This window comes from Typopeltis vanoorti, chromosome 2 (genome assembly GCF_054136105.1).
Source record: "Typopeltis vanoorti isolate ZY-2024b chromosome 2, IOZ_Tvanoo_1.0, whole genome shotgun sequence".
Taxonomy (NCBI): domain Eukaryota; kingdom Metazoa; phylum Arthropoda; class Arachnida; order Uropygi; family Thelyphonidae; genus Typopeltis; species Typopeltis vanoorti.
The window spans coordinates 20200956-20225003 of NC_143550.1; the positions used below are offsets into that span (position 1 = coordinate 20200956).

The 24048-nt window shown below is 34.6% G+C and overlaps 1 protein-coding gene and 1 pseudogene across 3 annotated transcripts in view; both read right to left on the reverse strand.

The window, feature by feature from the left end:
* The window catches only part of LOC150108862 (uncharacterized), a 299142-nt gene that overhangs the window by 92680 nt on the left and 182414 nt on the right, over positions 1-24048 (reverse strand). For all 3 annotated transcript variants that reach the window (XM_090410451.1, XM_090410442.1, XM_090410458.1), the window contains one exon: positions 5924-6002. In XM_090410451.1, coding sequence (XP_090266577.1) covers positions 5924-6002 — 79 coding nt within the window. The remainder of the gene's footprint in view (positions 1-5923; positions 6003-24048) is intronic.
* Positions 10652-11207, reverse strand: LOC150108863 (small ribosomal subunit protein eS7 pseudogene; annotated as a pseudogene).

Here is a 24048-nt window from a genome sequence, read left to right on the forward strand (position 1 = left end):
ATAAAGCTGACAAAGGGGACACTGTAGTCATTACAAACCAAACCGATTACCACAACAAATAACAGCCATCTTAACCGACCAACACACCTACCGAAAAATACAAATTGACCCCACCCCGACCTCATAAAACAAATCAACAGTACTCTACAAATCCTAAAAAATGAAAATAAAATAGACAAAACCACACTGAAAATCACAACCCCCGGCACCACACGCACCCCTTGTATGTTCGGACAAATAAAAACCCACAAAGATGGGTACCCGATGAGACCAATAGTCTCCTACAAAAATACCACCACAGCCCCTTTATCAAAATTCGTAGCGAAACTTCTCAAACCATTAATTACAACGTCTAACTTCATGATAAAAAACACGGACGACCTTTTCGAAAAAATAAAAAACCTAACCCTATCCCAAGATGACATCCTCACTTCATTGGATGCGGCCTCTTTATACACTAACGTCGACGTTCCCAGAACTTTAGACATCGTACACACACTACTCACAGAAGACCACACCCTACACTCTCGTACTAATCTAACACCCACTGACATTATTAACTTAATAAAACTAATAATCTCAGCAAACTTCTTCAAGTTCAACAACATGTACATTCAAATCTTCGGACTCCCCATGGGCCAAAACATCAGTGGACAACTAGCGGAATTATTCCTAGCACATATAGAATCACTTCTACTCCACCCTTCCCTTCCCCCCAGCATCACCTTTTATGGCAGATACGTGGACGATATTCTGTGCATTGGTAATCCCACACACATCACCACCTTAAAAACATCCCTAAACGGTTACAGCAACAGACTAAAATTCACCACAGAAACCGAACAGAACAAATCCATCAATTTCTTAAACTTGACATTAACCAGAACACACAACAAAATAGCCACAAAAGTATACCACAAACCCTCGCATATCGGAAACTACCACCATTTTCACTCATGCCATCCATATTCTGTTAAAAAATCTGTCATCTTATCACAATTCATAAATGCCTACAAATTTTCAACCAATCAGAATAATCTAAACGCAGAAATAAAAAAACTAACACAGATCTTCATAAATCGCAACTATCCTACACAACTGATTAACTATGCAAACAAGATGGCAAAAAATCGCCAAAACAACCCAAGCACCAAAACGAACTTTCCAACACAAAAAATTATCAAACTACCATACACCCAAAACACATACAAAGCTTATAAATACATCTTCAAACATACTGACTACAATCCTTTCTTTTAGGCTTGCATGGTGATCCGAATGCATTTTTGGAAATTATGGAGACAACTACCGTGTTTGAATAAAAACTTTAGTTTAATATTACTAAAATTTTACAATTCGACGTTTCGACCTTTATGTCAAGGTCATCTTCTGGAGCATACAAATATACACAAGAAACAAGCTATACTACAATCATACTGGTTCGTTAAAGACACTGACTAACCACTACCACAATTGTTGGCCTGACCTCTGGTGGAAATAAAAAATAAATAAATAAAATAAAATAAAATAAAAAAAATAATAAAAATAAAATAAAAACCAGTGTGATTGTAGTATAGCTTGTTTCTTGTGTATATTTGTACGCTCCAGAAGATGACCTTGACATAAAGGTCTAAACGTCGAATTGTAAAATTTTAGTAATATTAAACTAAAGTTTTTATTCAAACACGGTAGTTGTCTCCATAATTTCCAAAAATGCATACTGACTACAAATTGGTATTCACCACAAACCAAAAACTGGCAAATCTCTTAAAATCCACCAAACCTCACAAACAGAAAGAAATATTTGAACATCACAATGTAGTCTATAAATTTCCCTGCTAAAAAGACTGTAATATTACCTACACAGGTTCCACCATCAGATCTTTATGGGCAAGACCACAAGAACACTACAGTGACTGTAACATCCCTATTCCAGAACATCTAAACACTAAAAAATGTAACATCAAAAAGAAACATCGAATACAAAGCACAGGAAAAACGGAAATAGCTGTTCGCGCCCTTGAACAAAAACATACCCCGCAGATCGACAAGGGCATCATAATAGATAGACAAGACAATGAAACAATGCTAAGAATATCAGAAACAATAGCCATAAAATGTGACGCGAACTCTATCAACGTACACAGGCCCTACATAATCTCCGAGGTTTGGAAGCTTCACAACATAAAATTGAGGTCACAACCCCGACCAATAGGCAATAACACAAACACTTCAAAAACAGAAGCACCCACCCGACCTGACATAGCATCCACTTTCCCATTGTGTTCAGATGATGACCAAGAATAGTCAAAACGGACCGCACCCCATCAACCCCGTTTCCCCTTCCCCCCTATATAAATAATCAACCCTTTCACCTTTCCCCCACTCTACGTAATATAATATATATGTTTATATATATATTACGGGAAAAAAACCCAGGTTTTTCTAATTTAATTCTCCCAAATTGCCTACCCCCCCCACACACACACTCAGTAGTTTTTGGACATCGCATAAAGAAGAAAAGCCACAACACCCAGAAAAAGGTATGTGTAAATTTCTCTTCCTTATGCTATATATACGTTTTGGTAAACTTACATCTACAATGCCTTAAGAATCCGTGAGTAAATAGCCAATGACATTTAAACAGGGGCACTCCTAAACTGAAGCAGGCAAAATAGCCGTAATTATAATAATAATAATTATATTAGTTAAATTTTACAATGTAGGATATACCAAGAAATTAATATTATTACTATTAATGATTATACTGCATTGTATAATCCGAATTAGATATTAGCTACATAAAATAAATATTCGATATTTGTTTCTTGCCGCCCGGGTGCGGTGCACCCTTTGCACCCTCGAGTTGGCACGGCACTGCAAATCGGACAAACACAAACTCATTATTTCCTCAAAATCATTTCCATTATTTGGAAATGTTTCCCATTATTTACACAATTACATAGCATTGTTGCTCTTACATAGAGAGTCTCACCATTCCTCCCATCACAGTTTAGTTTTCCTCACCCTCTGTGTTAGGACTCATACCAATTAATAAGTGTTTAAGACTTCTGATACCAAATGCATTCAAGAGTAGACCATCTTATACAAATTCATTCTTCCCTCACACTCACTCCACAATTCAAAAACTCACAACCATTTCTTCTGCACAGTATGTGCATCAAATTGTTTGCCATCATAGCCCTTCTTAATTCATTTCTATCATATCTATGTAATATACTTATGATTTTCACTTTCTCACACTCTTTACTCTTGCTTCTTCCAAAAACCCTTTCATATTCTCTCTCATACTGAACTTACCACTAGTTAAGTCTTTCATACCTACTGCAATTAATTATGTCTTCAGATTTCTTAGGTCTGTTAAAATATATCACTTTTACTTCGTTTGATATTCTAGTTTTGCTTTTAGAGTTGTTTTATATCTTTCTATATTCATTCCCATCATGTAATCTTCATTATTTTATTTATTTGTTGTTGTCATAATATATTCATTATTTCCTTTATTCCATTGTTTTCATTTGAACTTCCCATTTCCAGTAGGGCTGATGATATTGTTATACCACTGTTCTTATTAATATCTTTTCCACTTGTGGCCAAAAACAGCTCATTATCATAGGTAGTTCCATATTCATAAAAAACTTCACTTTTCTACTTCAGCCAAAAGGAGCTATGTGAACTTTTTTTTTCTTTCTAATAGAAAAATAATCTACTACTGAAAACAGTATCTTTTTTTATGCCAAATATAAAACATATTTTATGCTGAGAAATTTAAAAAAAAAAAAAACCTTAAAAATCTGAAAGACAGGTCTAGAGGAGAAAAGAAGGAATTAGCCAGAACAATCAGATTAGTAAGAAATAGCCAGTTTCAATCTACAGAAAAAACATTACAGGTAACCCTCGTATGACGCAGCACTTATACAACGCAGTCTACAAATTGTAGTAACCCTTTATCTTTTCATATATTTTTCACCGTGCAACTTAAAAATCAAATTTTATCTTTGTTAAATTTGTGTCTGTTCATATCGCGCATTGTTATAATTAGTGAATTTATATTAGGGATCAAAATAACCTTTTGCATGCATGAACATCAATTATTTGCCATATACAGTGTTTATTGTTGAAAATTGTGTTCGTTTTCTGCCAGGAAAGTGTATTAAAAATCATAAGTGTGTTAATCTCAAGCTCAGCACTTTATTTTCTAGTGAGTTATATACAATGTGCAATACTTTTTTATGTAAAAAATTTATTTTTGTAGTAATGGCCACTTAAAGGGCTTTTGTGATATGGTTGAAAATGAAATTAGTGAATTAATTGATGGGGAAATAGATTTAAATGAAGAGGGACTGGTACAATTAATAGATGACGTCGAACCAAATGGCAGGGAAAGTTCTGCTGAAGATTCTGATTGTGATGAATCCGTTATGAATTCAGTTTAAAGAAATTAGCAGAAGGATTGGACTTCGCAAGAAAGTAATTTTATGGATAATGATTCCTCAGTCAATAATAAGCAAGAGGTCTTATTACTGACTTCTTGATAACTAAACCAGCTGAAGTATGCAATGAGAATTATACAATTGATGTCCAAGAGATTTCAAGTGATGACGACGTCCTGCCACTTGTAAATAAAGAACATTTATGAAATGTTAGTCTAAAGACAGTGATGACGAAATATGCACTTTATTTTATTTTGCCTAAAACATTTATGCATTATGTGCAATGAAGTTTACATACAATTTGTAATTTTTATATTATGTACAGTATTTGTTTCATAGTTTATATGTTTTCTTAACTTACATGAATTATCTGAATTAAATAAAAATATTTTTTTGTTGGATATATCATTGTTGTTTATATAATTAAAAAAAAAAAAAAAGATTTTGGAACGTAACTCTACTTTTTCTATGTGATCTGAGTCTCGCATAACACAATTTATATAAAGTGGCATTTCTAGGGAACCTAACATCTGCATTATACGAGGGTTACTTGTATTTCTGTTTTTGAAATAGTAATAATAAAAAGAAAAATGAAGTAATGGAATTGGGTCACAATATTAAAACTTTTAATAATCCTAGCTCTCACAACATAGCTATAATTCAGTTTGTGTGTGCATGTGGGTGAATCAGTGTTATATAATTATGTTACATTTATGACATTTTCAAAAGACAAATTACAGCAGTAAAGCATTGAATATTAGCAAAATGGATATCCTCAAAAAAAATAAAAAATAAAAATCATCTGCTATACTCCTAATGCTAAACTGAGATTAAAAAAAAAATAAATGAAATGTAAAATATTGTAAATATTTCAATTACATGTTTAAAAGTTTTTTAAAAAATTAAAAATATAATAATTAGCCACATCACACGGAAGAAAGTATAATTGCAAGCATACCTTTACATATTAGAATTTCACAAGAAAATTTAAAAAAATTCAGATTATAATTATTTCAATAAATGTTATTTGATTTTTTTAATAAAAATTCTTTAAACTAAAATATTTCCAGTAACGAATAAATTTATTTTCTGAAACTTTACTCACCTGTGGCAGGCCACTGAGTAATGAATCAGGAGTAGATGAGATTTTCTGGACTTACTTCCAAAGTAAAATTTATTTTTGTATGTCTTATCAACAAACAAAATGAATAATATATAACAAAACATTAAAAGATCAGAAGCCATTCAAATTCTTGATATATGAGATTCCAAGTAAAACATTTCAAGTGACGTGGTCTCAAAAGTCACTTGTTAATTCATGAGAAAAGACAAAAAATAGCATGCTTACCAGTGAAAATCATACTTGATTCATTTTAGGTTTGTTAATGAAAAATAAGAGAGAAGAGGGAACAAAATTTTGAATAATTATATATCCTTGCATTTAATAAATGAAAAAAATTTTTTCATACCTCAACATTGTGTAGCCAGCGTTGAGGTGGAACATACTGGTATTCTCCATAAATTGGCCAAAGTGGACGATGATCTCCACTGTAACCAAAGTTAAGATGGTAAGCATTGAAAAATGAAGTAGGAGGAGGCAGAATATTTATATTTCATTCAGGGTAGCCAATTTAACATTCATTATCATGTATACACAGACATTACATCTTAAAAGTTTTTTTTTTTTAAGAAAACAATTTGATTGAAAACAAAAAAACTGAGATGCAATTAATCAGTGATAAAATTATAAATAACATATTATCTGTGACATCATGACAACTTGTGACCATATTTTAAATTAAGAATTCTAGTGATTATTATCAGACCTCCAGGGAGCCAATGACCCAATGAGGAAGGCCATACATCACCCACACCAACCATCATACCGTTTCTTAACCATAACAACTTCAACAATAATCCAGATATCATTTTTGTAACTCTTCTTTGCACCTTTTCCACAACTTCTATATCTCTTTGGAACACATGAGACCAAATCTGCACTCAGTAGTCCAGGCGCAATTGTATCAGTTGTAGAGGCAAAATTATTATTATTATTACCACAAGACCTCATTGGAGTCAAACTAGATATTAATAAGTCCCACAGCCTTATTAATATCTAGTTTACTCAACTCCCCATACACCTCTTGCTCACTTACAGTCAGTATCTCCTCCCCATCATCAACTGCTCTCAATCTCTCCATGAAGTCACATTCACAAGATTGAAAGACCTTTATGAACTGCTCATTAAGTATTTCCACCACACATTCTGCAACAGCTGTCTTTATACCATTTTCTCCAATCAATGTCATCCTTACATAATCATTCTTTCTTTTGCTGGCTACATATTGGAAGAACTCCTTAGGATTTTTTTTGGCATCATTTACTAACTGCTGTTCATACCTATCTTTAGCTATCCTCACCAACCAAGTTGCCCTCCTTGCCTGGTCTTTGTAGACCTCATGGAATTGGTTATTTCCACTTCTCTTATACTGCCTCCACAATGCCCTTTTTTTCTGTATCGCATGCTTAATCTCTTTATTCATCCATCTCACACTTACCTTATTTAACCTTCTCACCCTTGGAATACATTTAGACATTGCATCTACTAGATAGTTTTTGAAAATCCACTAAGCTGCATTGATCTCTTTTCCAACTAACTCCTCATTCCATGTTACACCTGCAAGCTGTCTGCTGAGCTCTTCTAATCACCCCCTCCCCTTGAAGTTCCACATATACCCTTTTCTCAAAGAGGTCCTTGCACTGCTGGCAATCACCCAGGTAATCACCTCATGGTCACTCTCACCAATTGGTGGATGATTTGACACCTCATTTATAATTACATCCTCTGATGAGATGACCAAATCCAAGACCCTCAATCCTCGTGTGCCCTCTGTTACATACTGTCTGAGGAAGTTATCCCTCAAAAACTCAAGAAACTCATTTTCTTTACTTCCAGTTACTATCTCATTATTCCAGTCTATATTGCCATAATTAAAATCACCCTTTTCTTATTTGCTTGGCTAATTTGATTATACATTTCATTATCACCACCATCCACATTACCTGGTCTATAACAACATCCAACCAAGCATTTGATTTCATTCACCTCTATCTCACACCATACTGCCTCAAAACACTGGCACTATTTCTCTCTTGCATCTCTACTTTGTATGGACATAACTCTTTCTTTATCATCAATAGCACTCCCCTCCCTTTTTACCCCTTCTATCCTCACGAAACACATCATACCCTTCCATCTCTATTCCTGTTAGGATGTCGTCCTCTTCCAACCATGTCTCACTTATTCTGACAATCTTTGGGTGAACAGACGCAATTAGTGCAACCATTTCATCTGCCTTGTTTCTTACACTTCTAGCATTTGTATACAAACACAACAGCTCATTTCTGGATCTACAGCTAGTTCCACTATTATGACTCACTCAATGTAATATCTCCATGCTTGACTGGGGCCATTTCCCTTTCTTCCCATTCATTCTAGAACCCTCCCCAATTCCAACTGTTTCCTCTCGATCCCAGGTCATCCCATTCCTTTCCGGTCTACACATGCTCTCACCTCCTCTTGGAGCATCCACCCTTCTCATGCTGTGTACCACTGTCCACCCTGAGCCTCCTAGTTTCCCTGCTCCTCTTGCATACCCTTTCTCTCATTTTCTATACTCATACCACTCACTTCCCCATTCATAACCACTTCTTCAATCTCACCTGTCTTACTCTGCTGCTCTTCCACATCACGTCCCGCTTGATCTGATTCATTCTCTCTACTCACTTCTCTACTTTCCAACAGCAGTTTCTCCAAGCGATTCACACCATAACCACTCAAATGGAGTCCATCGTTCCCATACAGTTCACTTCATCCTTCAAAACTCATTCCACACATTAACAAACTGTACTCCCATCTCCTCACACATTTCAGCCTGCATATCATTCATAATCCTTGCTCTCCGCCTCATCTCACCACAGTCATACCTAGGCAACATGCTCGCTACCCTTCCTGTCATCACACTTTTATCCTTCTAAGCAGCCTCCTGATATCCATTCTGACGTGCTCTTTATTCTCTGTCAAATCATTCATTCCTATTAAAACCATCAACTCCTTTGCTCGCTCCTTCCTCATATCCAATGCCTCAATCACTCTACTCATTTTACCACCTCGAAAACATACCTTATGCATCCTATCCTCCAGCACACCTTTAATAATGGAGTCGCCATGCCACACGCATATCTTTCATTAACTCTTTCATGCCATCAAGATTTGTTTTAATAGTTTTTACCCGAATTTTCTTAATTTCATTCTGCATCCATTTCATCTCCTGCCTCATCCAATCCAATTCAACTTCCGAATCTCGCGTCACATTCTCTCTATCATTCAATCTTCCTAATTTTCTAACTCTCGACCCCATCTTCTCATGTTCACTCTCATTCATCTTTCTGTTTCCGTGTTCGGTTCAACATGCGTCCAACTTTCGCTATCATTCATTCTTTCAATTTTTTCCACTTTCGATTCCTGCATCACGCCATTTCCAGTTTCATTCGTTCTCTCGATTTCGTTCTCTTCTGCCACTCTCACCTCACTTGCATCCTTTTTAACATCCGTTACAGTTTTCAGATCACTCGTTTTCTTTTTTATTGATTTTTTAACATTTTTTCGCCTCTCTTTCACACATCCTTCTCTTTTGAACATGCACTCATTTTCCCTGCGACATTCTCACTATTAACACTTTCTGTCATCAATTTCATATTAACATTCATCAATTCCTCATTCAGGTCACACTTTGCACACACCCTCTTTCCATCTGCCCTAAATATCCACAAATCATTTATGTAATCAAAAGAATACATATAGCACATCTCACACTTAACAAAATGACTGAAGTCTAACTTAAAGTCATGGAATGACAAAGCCGCGCCATGTTTCCTCTACCAGTGACCACTATAAAGTCTAATAATAAAAACGAATTGCTAATTAAGTTTAATCACAACGAAATCCCCCACACTAATTATTATTAGTGCACAGTTATGCGCTAATAATAATATTAGCGCACAACTTTTACAGCAGCTCTTACTCAAACGAATACTCATATATACTTAAGAATTCCAAGAATAACTTATCTCATTCCGGAGCTCTTCTTATGCACGTCCGCCAAGCTTGACTCGTGAGTTCCCTCCTAGAAAATGATTTCTTATCACTACATGTCAATGTTTCAGCATTGCTATTATCCTTTGAGTTGTATTGGCAACTTTTGCTATGTAAAAAGAAGACAGTTATAGTTACTATATCTTGAGAGTAGAATTCTCTCAAGATATAGTAACTATAGATTATCTTCTTCCCATTATGCATTATGATAATGCATAATGGGAAGGGCCACAACCTGACCAGTTTTGACCTTTTTTGTATAGGTGAAGCGGGCTCTAAAAATAAGACGATCCCAAAAGATTGCCCAACTCAGTGTTGTTCCACTCAGTGAGAGGCTCACCCTATCACTGAGAAAAACTTCACCGGTTTCCAACCTCATTGGGGGTCTCATCAGTGAGTAGGCCACAACCTGACCAGTTTTGACCTTTAAGGTCTCATCTCACCAGTTGGAGTCAGACCCAGGAGAGATATCAAGGTTGAAGTAATACAGAAGTCATATATATCTCATACATGTAGACAAAAGGTGTGCTTGACCTCATTAATTATACATGCCCAAAGGGGGGGGGTGCTTTGCATTATGGGATGCATACTAAGGCAAGTGACATGAAGTTATTAGACTCTATATACAAGTAGCTCAGATGTGAATATATTTCATGCACAAAACTTTGTTTTGCTTACTTGGGAAAAGGATTAAAACTAAGTACAAAATTTCTTGATATCTTTAACATATATACTGAATAGGGTTGGAGATAAGCTGGATCCCTGTCTTACACTCTGTTTTATTTCAATCTCTTCTGTTAATTTATTACCTAACTGTATTTTTGTATCTTTATATAAATTTGTATAGCTTGTACCAAATGTAATGGATATAATTGTTTTCTCATTATATTCCATAGTTTTTCTTTGCATTTTATCAAAGCTTTCTTGTAATCCACAACAGCCATATGAACAACCTCAAAATTAAATTCTCGTCTTTTTTCAATAATTTGTTTTACCATATAAATATATATATATATATTTATTTCATAATTCCATTTATTCATTAAAATAAAGGCTCAGGAAACTGAAATACAACTTCCTTCCTTCCTTGTGTGAGTTTTGTATACTGCTGTAAAAATGTCAATTTTATGTTCGATATTTGTATGCTGATTTTTATCAAGATGTACTTTAGTTATAAGTGATCCACCTGATCTGATATGGATTCTTTTCCATATGATTTCAGCAGAATACACTAAGTCTTCTAAGACTGCATCATGAATAGATGGTAATGTTAGACTTCTTGGTCTCTTCTGCTTATTTTTAATATTCATCTTTCTAGTTGGTTTTCTTAATATTGTTCACTTAGCAATAAAAACCACATGTTTACCGCTAAACTTTTTCTCAAGTTCTCTGACCAGCCTTGTTTGAATTCATGATACTATTGCAGCTTCTTGCCATTTACATCAATGTCTTTTTGCACTAGTTATATGTAATTCTCTAAGCTGAGCTTTCAATTCACTGTTCATTTCCATTTCCCAGAGAGCCTGGGCAATAGACAGTTCTAATTCATCTGCCTTTTCACCCTGCCGCTTAACGATTTTTGTACTTGCTGAATACATCATGCCTAACACATGCCATGCATAATACAAAACAGCCCACACCAAAATGCAAGGAGCGGTATGACAGACTTGGTGTTTCCTAGGAAGGACCTCTCACAATGAGTCTTTTGACTCCATGGAGGCCTGAATAATAATAATAATAATAAATCTTGTCTATACATGATCTTCCATGTCTGAAACCATTTTGTTCTTCTGAGAGTAGATATTTCTAATTCTTTTATTCAGGATTTTACTGTAAATTTTGTAACCTGTATTTAATAAACTTATTCTTTTGTAATTTCCACAATCATCTTTGTCTCCTTTCTTAAATAAATATATAACCTTAGCTTTTAACCAATCTGAGAGAACCTCACATTTCCTCCAACAGTTATTTATTCATTTTAAGAATCTGTGATATAAAAATTCTCTGCTGTATGCCATCCAATCCGGTTGATTTTCTATATTTTAATACCTTTATTGCTTCTTTTGTTTTTGTTTTTTATTTTAATTTTATTGGTTCTCTGTCATTACTGATTTCTTCATTATTATTTTCTGATATTAAATTTGGGTCATACCCAGTGGTGGCTAGTGGCTTGAAATCATGGGGATGCTGCAACTTTTGAAATATACATGCACATTGTAAGTACAGTGTATATGAGTTTGGATAAAATATCAAAATCATGGTAAAAATTTAAAAAAAAATTAAACATGAAAAAATATTGTTTATTATCGATAAAATTATACAGTTTGGTATAATTCAAAATTACTTAAAAATAAAATATATTCTTGTTTTGTTTCATGAAAAAATATTGTTTATTATCGATAAAATTATACAGTTTTAGTATAATTCAAAATTACTTAAAAATAAAATCCATACCTTTAATTGTAATTAAAGGAATGGATTTACAATTTTTGGACATTACAATTAAATCCTTTAATTGGGATGTCCAAATATTTAAAGAGACAGAGTAAACACGATAAGCACTATGAACACTCTACTACTGGAGCAAACTGCATAGAAACAACAGTGCAACTGCGCGAAGGACAGTGCCACATTACGCTAATAGCTCGCATCTAACTATGACATGCATATGCTTGTCCACGTAGCAATATGACACTGTGGTAAACACAGTGCTGCTAGCATCCTTCGCCCTCTTATGTGCTACAAGATGGATTTTTATTATTTTTTTATACAAAATAAGAGAATTGTATAGGATTGTTGATGATAAAATTAAATATTACAAGCAAATATAAATAAATTACTAAATATATTTATATATCGAGAAAAATTGGGGGTGCTGCAGTTCCGCAGTGCCTATGCACGAGCCGCCCGTGGTCATACCATAAATTCTTGTATTATGTTGATTTGTGCTGTATCTCTTTAATCGTTGTTTAATTTCTTTAATATTTTGTAGACTATGTCTTCTATTTTATTAATTAATCTGTCCACAGAATCTTAGTGAGCTTTCTGTACTATGGTTTTAGCAATATATATATTTGTTTGTTTTTGTATTCATTTCAGACAAATTATGGAAACTACAACTGTGTTAGAAATAATTAATTACATGTAACCCCCGTATAACATGGCATTCCTACAACACAGTTTCACTCTAACACGGTTCGAGAATTGGGGAAAATCCCTGTATAACATGGCATTCCTACAACACATTCTCGTCCTAACATGGTTCGAGAAATGGGGAAATGAAATCACCGTACAACACAGGACGTGATGAGCGCTTTTAAGAGCAAGCACCATCTCATTCGATATTTTTCATTCGAGCGTGTATGTCATGTCAGATTTGCATACAGAATTTTAGAATTTATTAGAATTTTAAATTCATTTTGTTCGTGGAGTATTAAACATATTTTAAGACTTTCACTGCTTTCTTCTTTGTACGATTCATTGTATATATTATTGAACCTTTTTTTTAAAGAAGTGTTAAATATTTATTTTTTGTGAATTAATTTGTAGCCAATGTCTGCCAGAAGTAAAAAAAAGTACCTCTTAAAAGACATTTCATCTCGCTAGAATTAAAAAGAATTAAAAATACAGATTTTGGATCATCTTAAAAAGGGGAAAAAAGTATCATATGTTGCAAAAACCTTGGATTTAAATTAAGCAACAATCCGGACCATACAGAAAAAGGAACAGAAAATTAGAGCTTTGGTTGCTGCAGGTTGTTCTATCTCTGCAAATGTGACAGCTTGTCCCAGAGCACCAATAATTGAAAAACTGGAAAAAGCTCTTAGTATTTGGATTGATGACTGCTCAAAAAAAAAAACGGATCCCACTGGACACAATGTTATTAAACACAAAGCTTTAAAAATTTACAACTACTTAAAAGAAAGTGGAGAATTTGCTATAACCTCGACTTTGTTGCTAGCAAAGGTTGGTTCAGTCATCTCAGAAAGCTTTTCATTGCAAAACATAAAAATACAAGGGGAAAGCGCATCAGCTGATAATGAACTTATCAAAGGAATTGCAAAAAATTATTGAACAGGGTGGATATACAACACATCAGGTTTTTAATGCCTACAAGATGAGCCATTGGTAGAAAAAAATGCCCAAGAAAACATTTTAAAAAATGAAAAAGTTGCACCAGGTTTTAAACGCCCTTGTTTAATGGTACTTAGTAGTGATCATTGGCGCACCCAGGGAGGGGGACCAAGGTGGTCCCCCCAAAGAAAAGAAAAAAAAAACACTGGAAAAATTTCCAAAAAATTCATTTTTTTTAAAATTTATGTTGTGTCGTGTCTTCTATTTCTATGCAACTTATGAATTAGCAGTCACATAAGGTGGGAATACCCTATAATGCTCAAGAATCTTGGCTGCTGTGAACGCAAGGCGAACGAAGTAGTGCTCGGCGCTACTTCGTTGGCCCGAGCTGGGCCAGAGGAGATCACGGGCATCATATATTGGTGATCACTGCAGATGCTCAGTCATAGCTCATATGCAATGCATAGTGTATATTCTCAAATCTCGGCCCCTCCAAGATTAAATCCTGAGTGCACTACTGCTAGTGATGACGAAGAAAACATTATGCAATTATGTAACATCATGTAATAATATTAATATGTAATACTTTTGATCAATTATTGTTTTAATAAACATACATTTCTCTTAGTTATAAAAAGAAAATAGTACAGTTTTTTTAACTTTTGGAACCTAACCGTTTTTTGTACTAGTTCTTTGTTTCACATAACATGGCATTTTTTAGAAACCTCACGACCATGCTATTCAGGGGTTACCTGTATTTTAATCTCCCAATGTTTTGACCTTCATATTTAAGGCATCATTTGGAGTATACACACATATATCAGAGACAAACTGTATTACATTTCACACAGTTATGCCAAAGAGACAATGATTTGATCAAAGGTTATTCTACTGGACTGACCTCTAGTGAAAAAAGAAAAAAAAAATTAAATAAAATAAAATAACTACATCAAAGCTATATTCTATTTATGACAACATCAGAGAACAATTTCATACAGATAGTGTTAATGCAGCAAAAGCGATGACCTAATTTAACATAAGAGTTATATTCGAATTAAGATCCTGGATTACCTATAATTGTATTTATAATTGACTCTTAGGCAGAATGGTTATGCAGGTAGAATATGTGCCTTCCATATTCTTGGGATTTTTAGACCATCATTATTGTTAAGATTAGGATTGTTGATAAGAATTTCAAAGGCCTCCTTAAATTTACGTTCATATCATGTTTTGCTGAGATGTAAACAACAGGTGCCTTTCCAGTCAATTCTATATAGAGTATTCAGGGCATCCACAATCAGAAATGCCAGCTTTACTATAGTTATTTAATGTGCAATTTATGTATCTTTTTTTGGATAGGAATTGTGCATCCTGTTTCCCCTATATAGGGCAAATTACAGGTGAAATGAATACGGTAAATTCCAGGGTGGGCCAGCAGAGGAAGTGGATCCTTGGATGACTTGAGTAAGTTCTTTAATTTTGCAGGAGGTTTACAGGTGGCTTTAGGATTGTATTTCTGTAGTATTCTGTTTATTTTACCTGATATCCCTTTAATATATGGAATGGTTACAGTTTTATTGTAGTCTAGTTTATTTTTGTTTATTGGTGAAGTCTTGTGAAGAATTTTGTTGATAGTATTTTGGCTGTAGCCATTTTTTAGGAAGGTATTGCTAATAACTTTTAATTCATCTTTAAGTGCTTGTTCATTGGAGCAAATCTTCAAAAGCCTTGTTTTTTAGTGTGTTAATGATACCTAGTTTTTGTGTTGGGTGGTGGTAGGAGTTTACACATACATTAGCCAGTATGTGTAGGCTTCCTGTAAACAGTGAAAGAAAGACTGCCAGAAGGAAGATGTGTGACAAGTGTATCTAGAAAAGGAAGCATGTTCTGCCTTTCAATCTCAATTGTGAATTGTATGCGTTTGTGTTGCTTGCTTAGGTGGCTGAGGAAAGTGTCTAATGTCTAGCAGCCATGGGACCAGATAGAGAAAACATCAACATATCTAAGCCAGACTTTGGATTTTAAAGGAGAAGAATCTAGAGCATGTTGCTCAAAAGCTTCCAAATAAAAGTTAGCAATTGGGTGTGTGTGGGGGAGGGGGGGGAGGATAATGGTGAGCCCAGCTGTGCCTTCTTTTTGTAGGTAGAAAGTGTTTTGCAACACAAAATAGCCAGAACGCAGTACATGTGCAAAGAGCACTGTGATATTGGGAAGGAATTTGTTCTGTAACAAAAGAATTGTCATTGATTGGGATATGTGTGAAGAGGGCAGAGATGTCAAAACTGAATAATAAGTCACTTTTTTACAGTATGATGTCTTTGATTTTGTTCACAAGGTGTTGTGTGTTTTTAATATAGGAGGGGGAATGACCTACCAACTCCTTGAGTGTTGACGCTAGTTTCTTGGCTAGATGATAATTGGGGCTGTCTCTATCTTCGACTGGAGTGGTACGTTCTGTTTGTGAATCTTTGGTAAACAGCAAATTCATTACGTGACTCCTCCAGGGAGTCCAAAGACTCATCAAGGGAGGGCACCTACTCTATGACTCTGTCTCCCCCACTACATCCACCAACTATAACTATCCGCAACTATGGGGAACGAGCATAGTGCGGAAGTCATTTTTTTTAACTATCTTTGGGCCAAGAAGTGACTGATTTAAGTAAATTTTTCATTTTCTTTTTTTTTATCCAGTTGGCTCAGTTATAATTAACAACTTGATAGGTGCTGTTGTCTGAGACTAATTTATTCATTTTTTTAAATATGTAGTTCAGTTTAAAATAACTGTGACACTGCCTTTATCAGCTCTAGTGATTACGATGTCTGGATTCAATTTTAGCGATTTTACAGCTGCCAATTCAGCTTTGGTTAGGTTGCTAGGTACTGTTTTCTTATTATTTAAATTTAAAATGTTTGAGGTTTCCAAACATATTTTGTCAGCTATGGTGGTTGGGAGAAATTTTAAACTTCTTGCAATATGGTATATAAAATCTAGTTTAATCATTCTGGGTGCCTCAGCAAACTTTAAATAATATATCATTGTTCAGGGTGTGGTTTTCGCTATCTGGTCGCGTGGCCGCTAGACACTTTCCTCAACTACCTAAATAAACAACACAAACGTATACAATTCACAATTGAGATTGAAGACAGAACATGCTTCCTTTTCTAGATACACTTGTCACACATCTTCCTTCTGGCAGTCTTTCTTTCACTGTTTACCGGAAGCCTACATATACTGGCCAATTTATTTATTTATTTGAATGGAGTTTCCTCCCTTTTCTTCCCAGAATCCTATTGGGGCAAGTTGAGCCCCCTCATGGGGGATTAAGTATTTATGACTGTAGATCCGTGTGTGTTCACAGGACCAGTTTGCCTGCTTGCAGGATGAAAACCCCAGATAAACTGGTGGAAAAAACCTTGCTGTCCATGCCCAAGACCAGCTAACTTGGCTATGGCTGAGGAGGATCCTTAAGCTCCTCATACCACCGACGGGAAATGAACCTAGGACACTCTGTCCCCAAGCATGGTTGTGAAGCACAAAGCCACTAGGCTAACCATACTGGTCATTATATAGATCCTGGTAATCCAGGATTTAAACTCTAATAGAACAACTCTCATGTTAAATTAGGACATCGATTTTGCAGTAATAAAACTACCTATATGAAATTGTTCTCTAATGTCATAAATAGAACATAAATTTGATGTAGTTATTTTATTTTATTTTTTTTCCACTAGAGGTCAGTTCAGTAGAATAAACGTTGATCAAATCATTATCTGTGTGAAATGTAATATAGCTTGTCTCTGTATATATATATATATATATATATATGTGTGTGTGTGTGTACACTCCAGATGATGATCTTAATATGAAGGTCAAAACATTGGGAAATTAAAATGATTATTTCTAACGCAGTTGTAGTCTCCATAATTTGTCTAAAATAAATGCTAATCACTGTGTAATACTAAAGGAAAGGATTTTTTTTTTGTATATTTCTTCTGTTTCCTTTGCAGGTTTTTGAAGGAGTGATTTGTATGACATTTATTTTACTTTTATTGCATTTCTATATCTGTGTTCCAGATTTTTAGTGTTTTCTTTTCGAGTATTTTATTTTTCTTGCCAAGTACTTCAGAGGTGCTTTATGGATGATCTTTATTAAATATTTCCATTCTTCTTCTAAATCTTCAGTGATTTTGGCTTCTTTTAGGTAATCTGTTAATCATGACTGATATAACATTCTAATCCCTTCTTCTTGTATTAGATTTACTTTGTATACTTGTTTTATTGTTTTTTCTTTATTTACTTCCTTTCTCCATTTTGCTAGTATTTCTATTTTAGAGACTACTAAATAATGCTCTGAAAAAATTTCACTTCCTCTGTAAACATGTACATCTGTAACACATTGGAGATTGTTTTTCTAATTAGTAATGATATAATCAATTGTAGATCGTGTTTCTCTTCCATTCCAAGTATATTTATTTATATTCTTTTTATGAAAAAAAAAGTATCAGTTATTTTAAAATTCTTGAAATTACAGAAGTCTAATAGTTCTTGACCAGTGTTATTCATACAAATTTCTCCATATTTTCCTAAGACATTTGGAATTGGATTATTTCCAACTCTAGCATTAAGATCTCCTGCTATTAATATACAGTAATTTTTATTACATTTATTTAACTGTTATTGTAGTTCCTCATAAAATTGTTTGGAATCCTCTTTCCTATCTTCTTCAGGGGCATATATTCCTAGGATATTTAAGTAGCATTTATTTGTTTTTAATTTAATTCTAATTTTATCATTTACAAAATTGTACTTTTGTATTCTATTTTTCCATTTACTATCAATTAAAATGGACACACCACTAGAATCTCTGATATGTTGGTCCACTATACAGAATGTGTGAAGCATAACAACAAAGTAATTAGAATTAGTAAAACAACTAAAAACTAAAAATATTAATCTAGCCATGATAACAGAAATAAGAAAAGAAATTAAAGGAAACAAAAAATGTACATCATAGTAAAACTATTCTATATTTTTTTTATGTTGATGGTGGGCTCCCCCCCCTCTCCCTGGCTTTAGCTAACCTACATATAGAACATTTTTAAAATAATGCTTTAAACAATTATCATAAAAAACTGAAAATCCGGCTACACCATATAGATGATATTTTCATCATATGGCCAGGAACAACAGAGGAACTAACCACTTTCAAAGATTACCTGAATAATATACACAACAACATAAAATTTACTTTGGAACAAGAAGAACATAAAAAACTTCCCTTTCTTGATATCCTAATAGAAGTCAATGAAAAAGATAATAAATTATCCTTTTCCATCTATAGAAAACCCACCAACACAGGAAGATTTCTTAATGCGGCCTCACACCACCACTACCACCCCCTTGTAAAAAATAGGTTTAATTAAAACCTTGAGGGACAGAGCTTATAATATTTTCAGCACAGAAAAACAGAGAAATGAAGAATAACAATATTTAACACAGATCCTCAAAAATAATGGTTATGAACCTAAGACAATCAAAAAAATCCTCAACCCACCTCCTACAAGCATCTCACAAAAGCAAGATTTCAAGAATGCAATCACGCTTCCATACATCAAGAATTTTAAAGACAAAATGGCCAAATTACTAAACAAACATAACATCAAAGTTGCTTTTCTACTGCTGGAAAAAATTTCAAGATTTCTACATCCCTCAAAACCTCCACATTATCCTTTAAAAAAAGCAGGTGTTTATAAAATTCATTGTTCCTGTGGCATGTGGTATCTGCTACGTAGGCCAGATGGGAAGATCAGGGGAAATTTGTATGGACGAACACCAAAAAGATGTGCAAAAAAGAAGAGAACACAAATCTGACCTAGTATACCATACAACTTTCACCAGCTATAATATACTCTGGCAAAAAACAAACATGTCTTACATTGAAAAAAATTGTTACATAAGGAAATTTAAAGAAGCTGCAAACATGCTTAGAATTCCAATGCAATGCAACAAAAACCAGGGCCTAATTCTACACCAAGTTTAGTCAGTATTGATAAAAAATATACCCAAGTCAGACCTCGGACAATGTGAATGTGAACAACAGAACGTAACAGCATCCAGCATTGTTCAAACTTAGCATTGCACTGAATCTGCATTCGGATATTTAATTTAATGAACAGTTAGACAGCCACAACTGCATAGAATGAACTATTCTGAGTAATTTCTCATTTCTTGTTTTTAACTTTTAGTTACCTTTGACCCCTGAAGATGTAAGTCAAAGAACTTACGAAACTTGTCGGGTTTGTGTTTTTATTGTTATTTATCTTAATAAACATGTGGTCCAATTACCAGAATCTTTCTTATGATACCTCTCCTTGATTCATTCAATGATGAAGTTCTCACACTACCTCAGGAAATCCATTCCATCCCTTCACCACCATCCAAGCAAGAAAATAATAAATAAATAATCTATTCCTAACACCCTTGCTAACCACACTTATATAATTTCCAGGGATAACCCTTTGTTCCCTCCCTTCCTGCTATATACTGAAAAAGTCTTTATGTCAATTCTATAAAAGTCCTTTAATAACATATGCGTCTATCATGTCCTCTCAAGTATTCAGCTACTTTTTGAGGTCCACTGCTATCTACCTATTCTTACAAAGAGCATTCCATGAACCTGCGGCAACCTTGATTATTCACCTCTGGATCCTCTCTACCATTATCATCCCATGGAATCCCGGGAACCAGATCTGCATGCAGTAGTCCAGATGTTGCCTTACAAAGGAGAATAATAATCTATTTATTTCCATGTCTTCAGCAGCCATGTGATCTGATGAGCTGTTCTGACCACCTTTGCTATGTGGCTTCTAAACTTCAACTCTCTGTCCACAATAACTCCCAAATCTCTTCATCTTTATGCATTGGGCCATTTATCTTGGTCCACTTCAAGAATTTCTACATTATCTTCATTATCACTGCTACCACCTTTGCTTCATCAGCAAACAACTGAATATTCCCCATTAAATCATTTCCAATATCCTGAGGGATGAATTAAACAGCAGAGAACCATGTACTGAGTCTGCGGTACACCACTACTTACCTGCCTCCTCCCAGGCTAAACTCCTCCATACACTCTTTGATATTTGTCCATCAGTCACCAACTTATCCAAATCACCAACTTTATATCTATCCTCATTTGCTCCCATTTATCTAACAGAGTTCCACGTGAAATCCTGCTAAATGCTTTCAACAAGTCCAGCAATACCCAATGAATAACAATTTCCATTATCCAACTCTGAATAATGGAAATTGATAATGGAAATCTATCGAAAATACCACTATTTTAAAAAGTAAGCAAATTACTAAGGCATCCACCCTTCCCAAAATCATGCTGTCTCCTATAAAATATATTTCTGTTTACCTAGTCCTCAATTCTGTCTTCTCCAATATCTTAACCATCACTCCTGAGATAGTGATTAGCCCATAATTTGCAACTTCTGTCCTGCAGCCTCCTTTTATGTAATGGAACTATTTTGCCCTCTTTCCACTCTTCCAGAGCCGAGACTCAAATTTAACAGCTTGGTCAGAGAAGATACCAATTCCCTTTTACATTCTTGTAATACATGAGCAGATGTGATATCTAATCCCATGGCCATGTTTGCATTCAAGTTCTGCAGTATCATAAGCACCTCCAATGCATTTACATCTATTCTATATGCAGAAGGAATGATGTAGGATTTGTGTGTTTGTGTGTCTGTGTTTTATGGAAAGAACAATCTGTATAATGCTGATGGACTGCATCTAAATAGTTTTGGCGTTAGGTGTCTAGAGAGTTTTGTTCATTGAGAAGAATGCTGAAGTGCAAGTTCAGGGAAATTTAAGCAATTCGGATGGAAGCAATTGAGTTTGTGTGAAGGTACCCATGAAGTGAGTGAGTGTGAGAATGACCAAGTGAGAAATCTAGTCTCTCAAGCAAATAACATTGAATAGGATAGCCAATTCAGGAAGTAAAGGTGGGTGGGGGCCTAAAGGGATGCTGAAGTTTCTATATACTAATGCCAGAAGTATCAGGAACAAGGAGGAGGAGTTTTTGGCATCGGTTAGTGCAATCTTGCCAAGAGTTATAGATATTAGTGAGACTTGGTAACACCAGATGTAGTTACAGGGATAGAATGTGAAGGGTTTAGTATTTACAGGGAAAATAGAGAAGATAGGATGGGGGGGAGGGTAGAGCAGATGAATTGCAGTCAAAAAGGATTGGAGATAGGCAGAAGGGTGGCTGTTCATTTGAAGTAGTCTGGTGTGAGATTAAGGCCAGTAATATAAAATATACAGTTGGTTGCTGCTATAGGCCAGGGAGTTAAACAGATGATCCGGAAGACATGCACATTGCCAAATTAGTACAGGTCGAGTGAATATTATGGAGGACTTCAACTACAGAGATATAGAATGGAAGGAAGAAAGATCACATGGCAGGAAGGAAATATAACTTACACACCTACTAAGAAATAATTACTTAAGACAGCATGTGACAAATGGGACTAGGGAGAGTATTGGACCTAGTCAGTGGCGAATTCTCCATGCTTGCTGTGCAAGCTCATTAATTGAGAAAGAAGTAAATATTTATTTGTTAATAAATGCATGCATTTATAAGCATTCCATTTAGGCTTTTATTTTTGTAGACAGAAGACGTTTTAAGCTTGCGCGGCAATAATTGAGCTTTGCATTGTGTATCGAAGGCCAACGCTAGTCAAGCTACCTTGGCTTGCTCGGTTGTGTGAGCTTCCAGGTCCTCGCTTCAGCACTGTGATTTCATGCACGCGCATAGCCATTTCCGCTCCCTCCACATCATCTCACCCTGTTACTTAAACACGGGCCATATGCAGTCAAAGTAGCTCTAGCCAGTGAGCTTCAGCCAGCCTTTACAAGTGTGCATGTTGCTTGGGAAAATTAAGTTACAACAAACTTTTTATGACGATGTTATTGACCAGTTCATAAAGAAGAACTGTAGGGTAGAATTTGTATTCAAGTAGCTAAATTGAAAAAGATACAATATCATTTGTGAAATAAATGTTGTATTTGTATGATTTAATGTACATAAATTTCTAAATACAGGTAACCCTCGTATAACGCGGAACTTATACAACGTGGTTTAAAATTGTAGTAACCCTTGTTGAACATGGTACTTATACAACATGGTTCTGAAAAAAACACGGTCTACAAATTGTAGTAACCCTTTATCTTTTCATATGTTTTTCACTGCACAACTCAAAAATCAAATTTTATCTTCGTTAAATTTGTGTCTGCCTGTATCCCCCATGTAATTATAAGTAGTGAATTTATATTAGGGGAAATACCCTTTAGCACGCATGTACCTCAATTGTTTACCGTATAAAACATTTATTGTTGAAAATTGTCCTAGTTTCTGCCAGGAAAGTGCATTAAAAATCATAAGTGTGTTCATCTCACGCTGAGCACTCTATTTTCTGGTGAGTTACATACAATATGTAATGCTTGCTTTTTTGTGTAAAACATTATTTTTATAGTAGTAATGGCCACAAACTGCAACGAAATGGAAAAACCAACATTGAAAACAAAATTAATTTCTCTCGAAGAAAAATATTCAAAATCTTGGATCGGTTGAAAAATGGAGAAAAACCAGGAGTTTTTGCAGGGACTTTGAATTTAAATGAATCAACAATTCGAACAATCAAACAAAATGAACATAAAATCAGAGAAAGTGTTTATTGCTGGGTCAACGATAAGTGCAAAGCGCGTTATATGCGATATTCTAATGGAAAAATGGAGAAATCTCTAATGATTTCGATAGAAGATTGCACCTCATAAGAAAATTTCTATGGATGGAAATCTTATTAAACAAAAAACTCTCAAAGTTTATAAACATTTATAGTGCAGACAAGGTATTCATTGTGGATGAATCTGGGTTATATTGGGAAAAAGTGCAAAAACGCACCTATATTTCGAAAAATGAAAGATCAGCTCCTGGATTCAAAGTTTCCAAAGATAGAATTACTCTACTGTTTTGTAGTAATGCATCAGGTGATTACATGACAAAACCAGTGTTTATTAACCAATCCTCAAATCCTCATGCTACGAAAGATTAAAATATGCACTATTTTATTTTGCCTAAAACATTTATGCATTATGTGCAATGAAGTTTAAGTACAATTTGTAATTTTTATACTTTTATACTATGTATTTGTTTCATAGTTTATATGTTTTCTTAACTTACATGAATTACCTGAATTAAATAAAAATATTTTTTTATTTGTTGTTTATATAATTTAAAAAAAGAAAACGATTTCAGAACATAATCCTACTTTTTCTATGTGATCTGCGGCTTG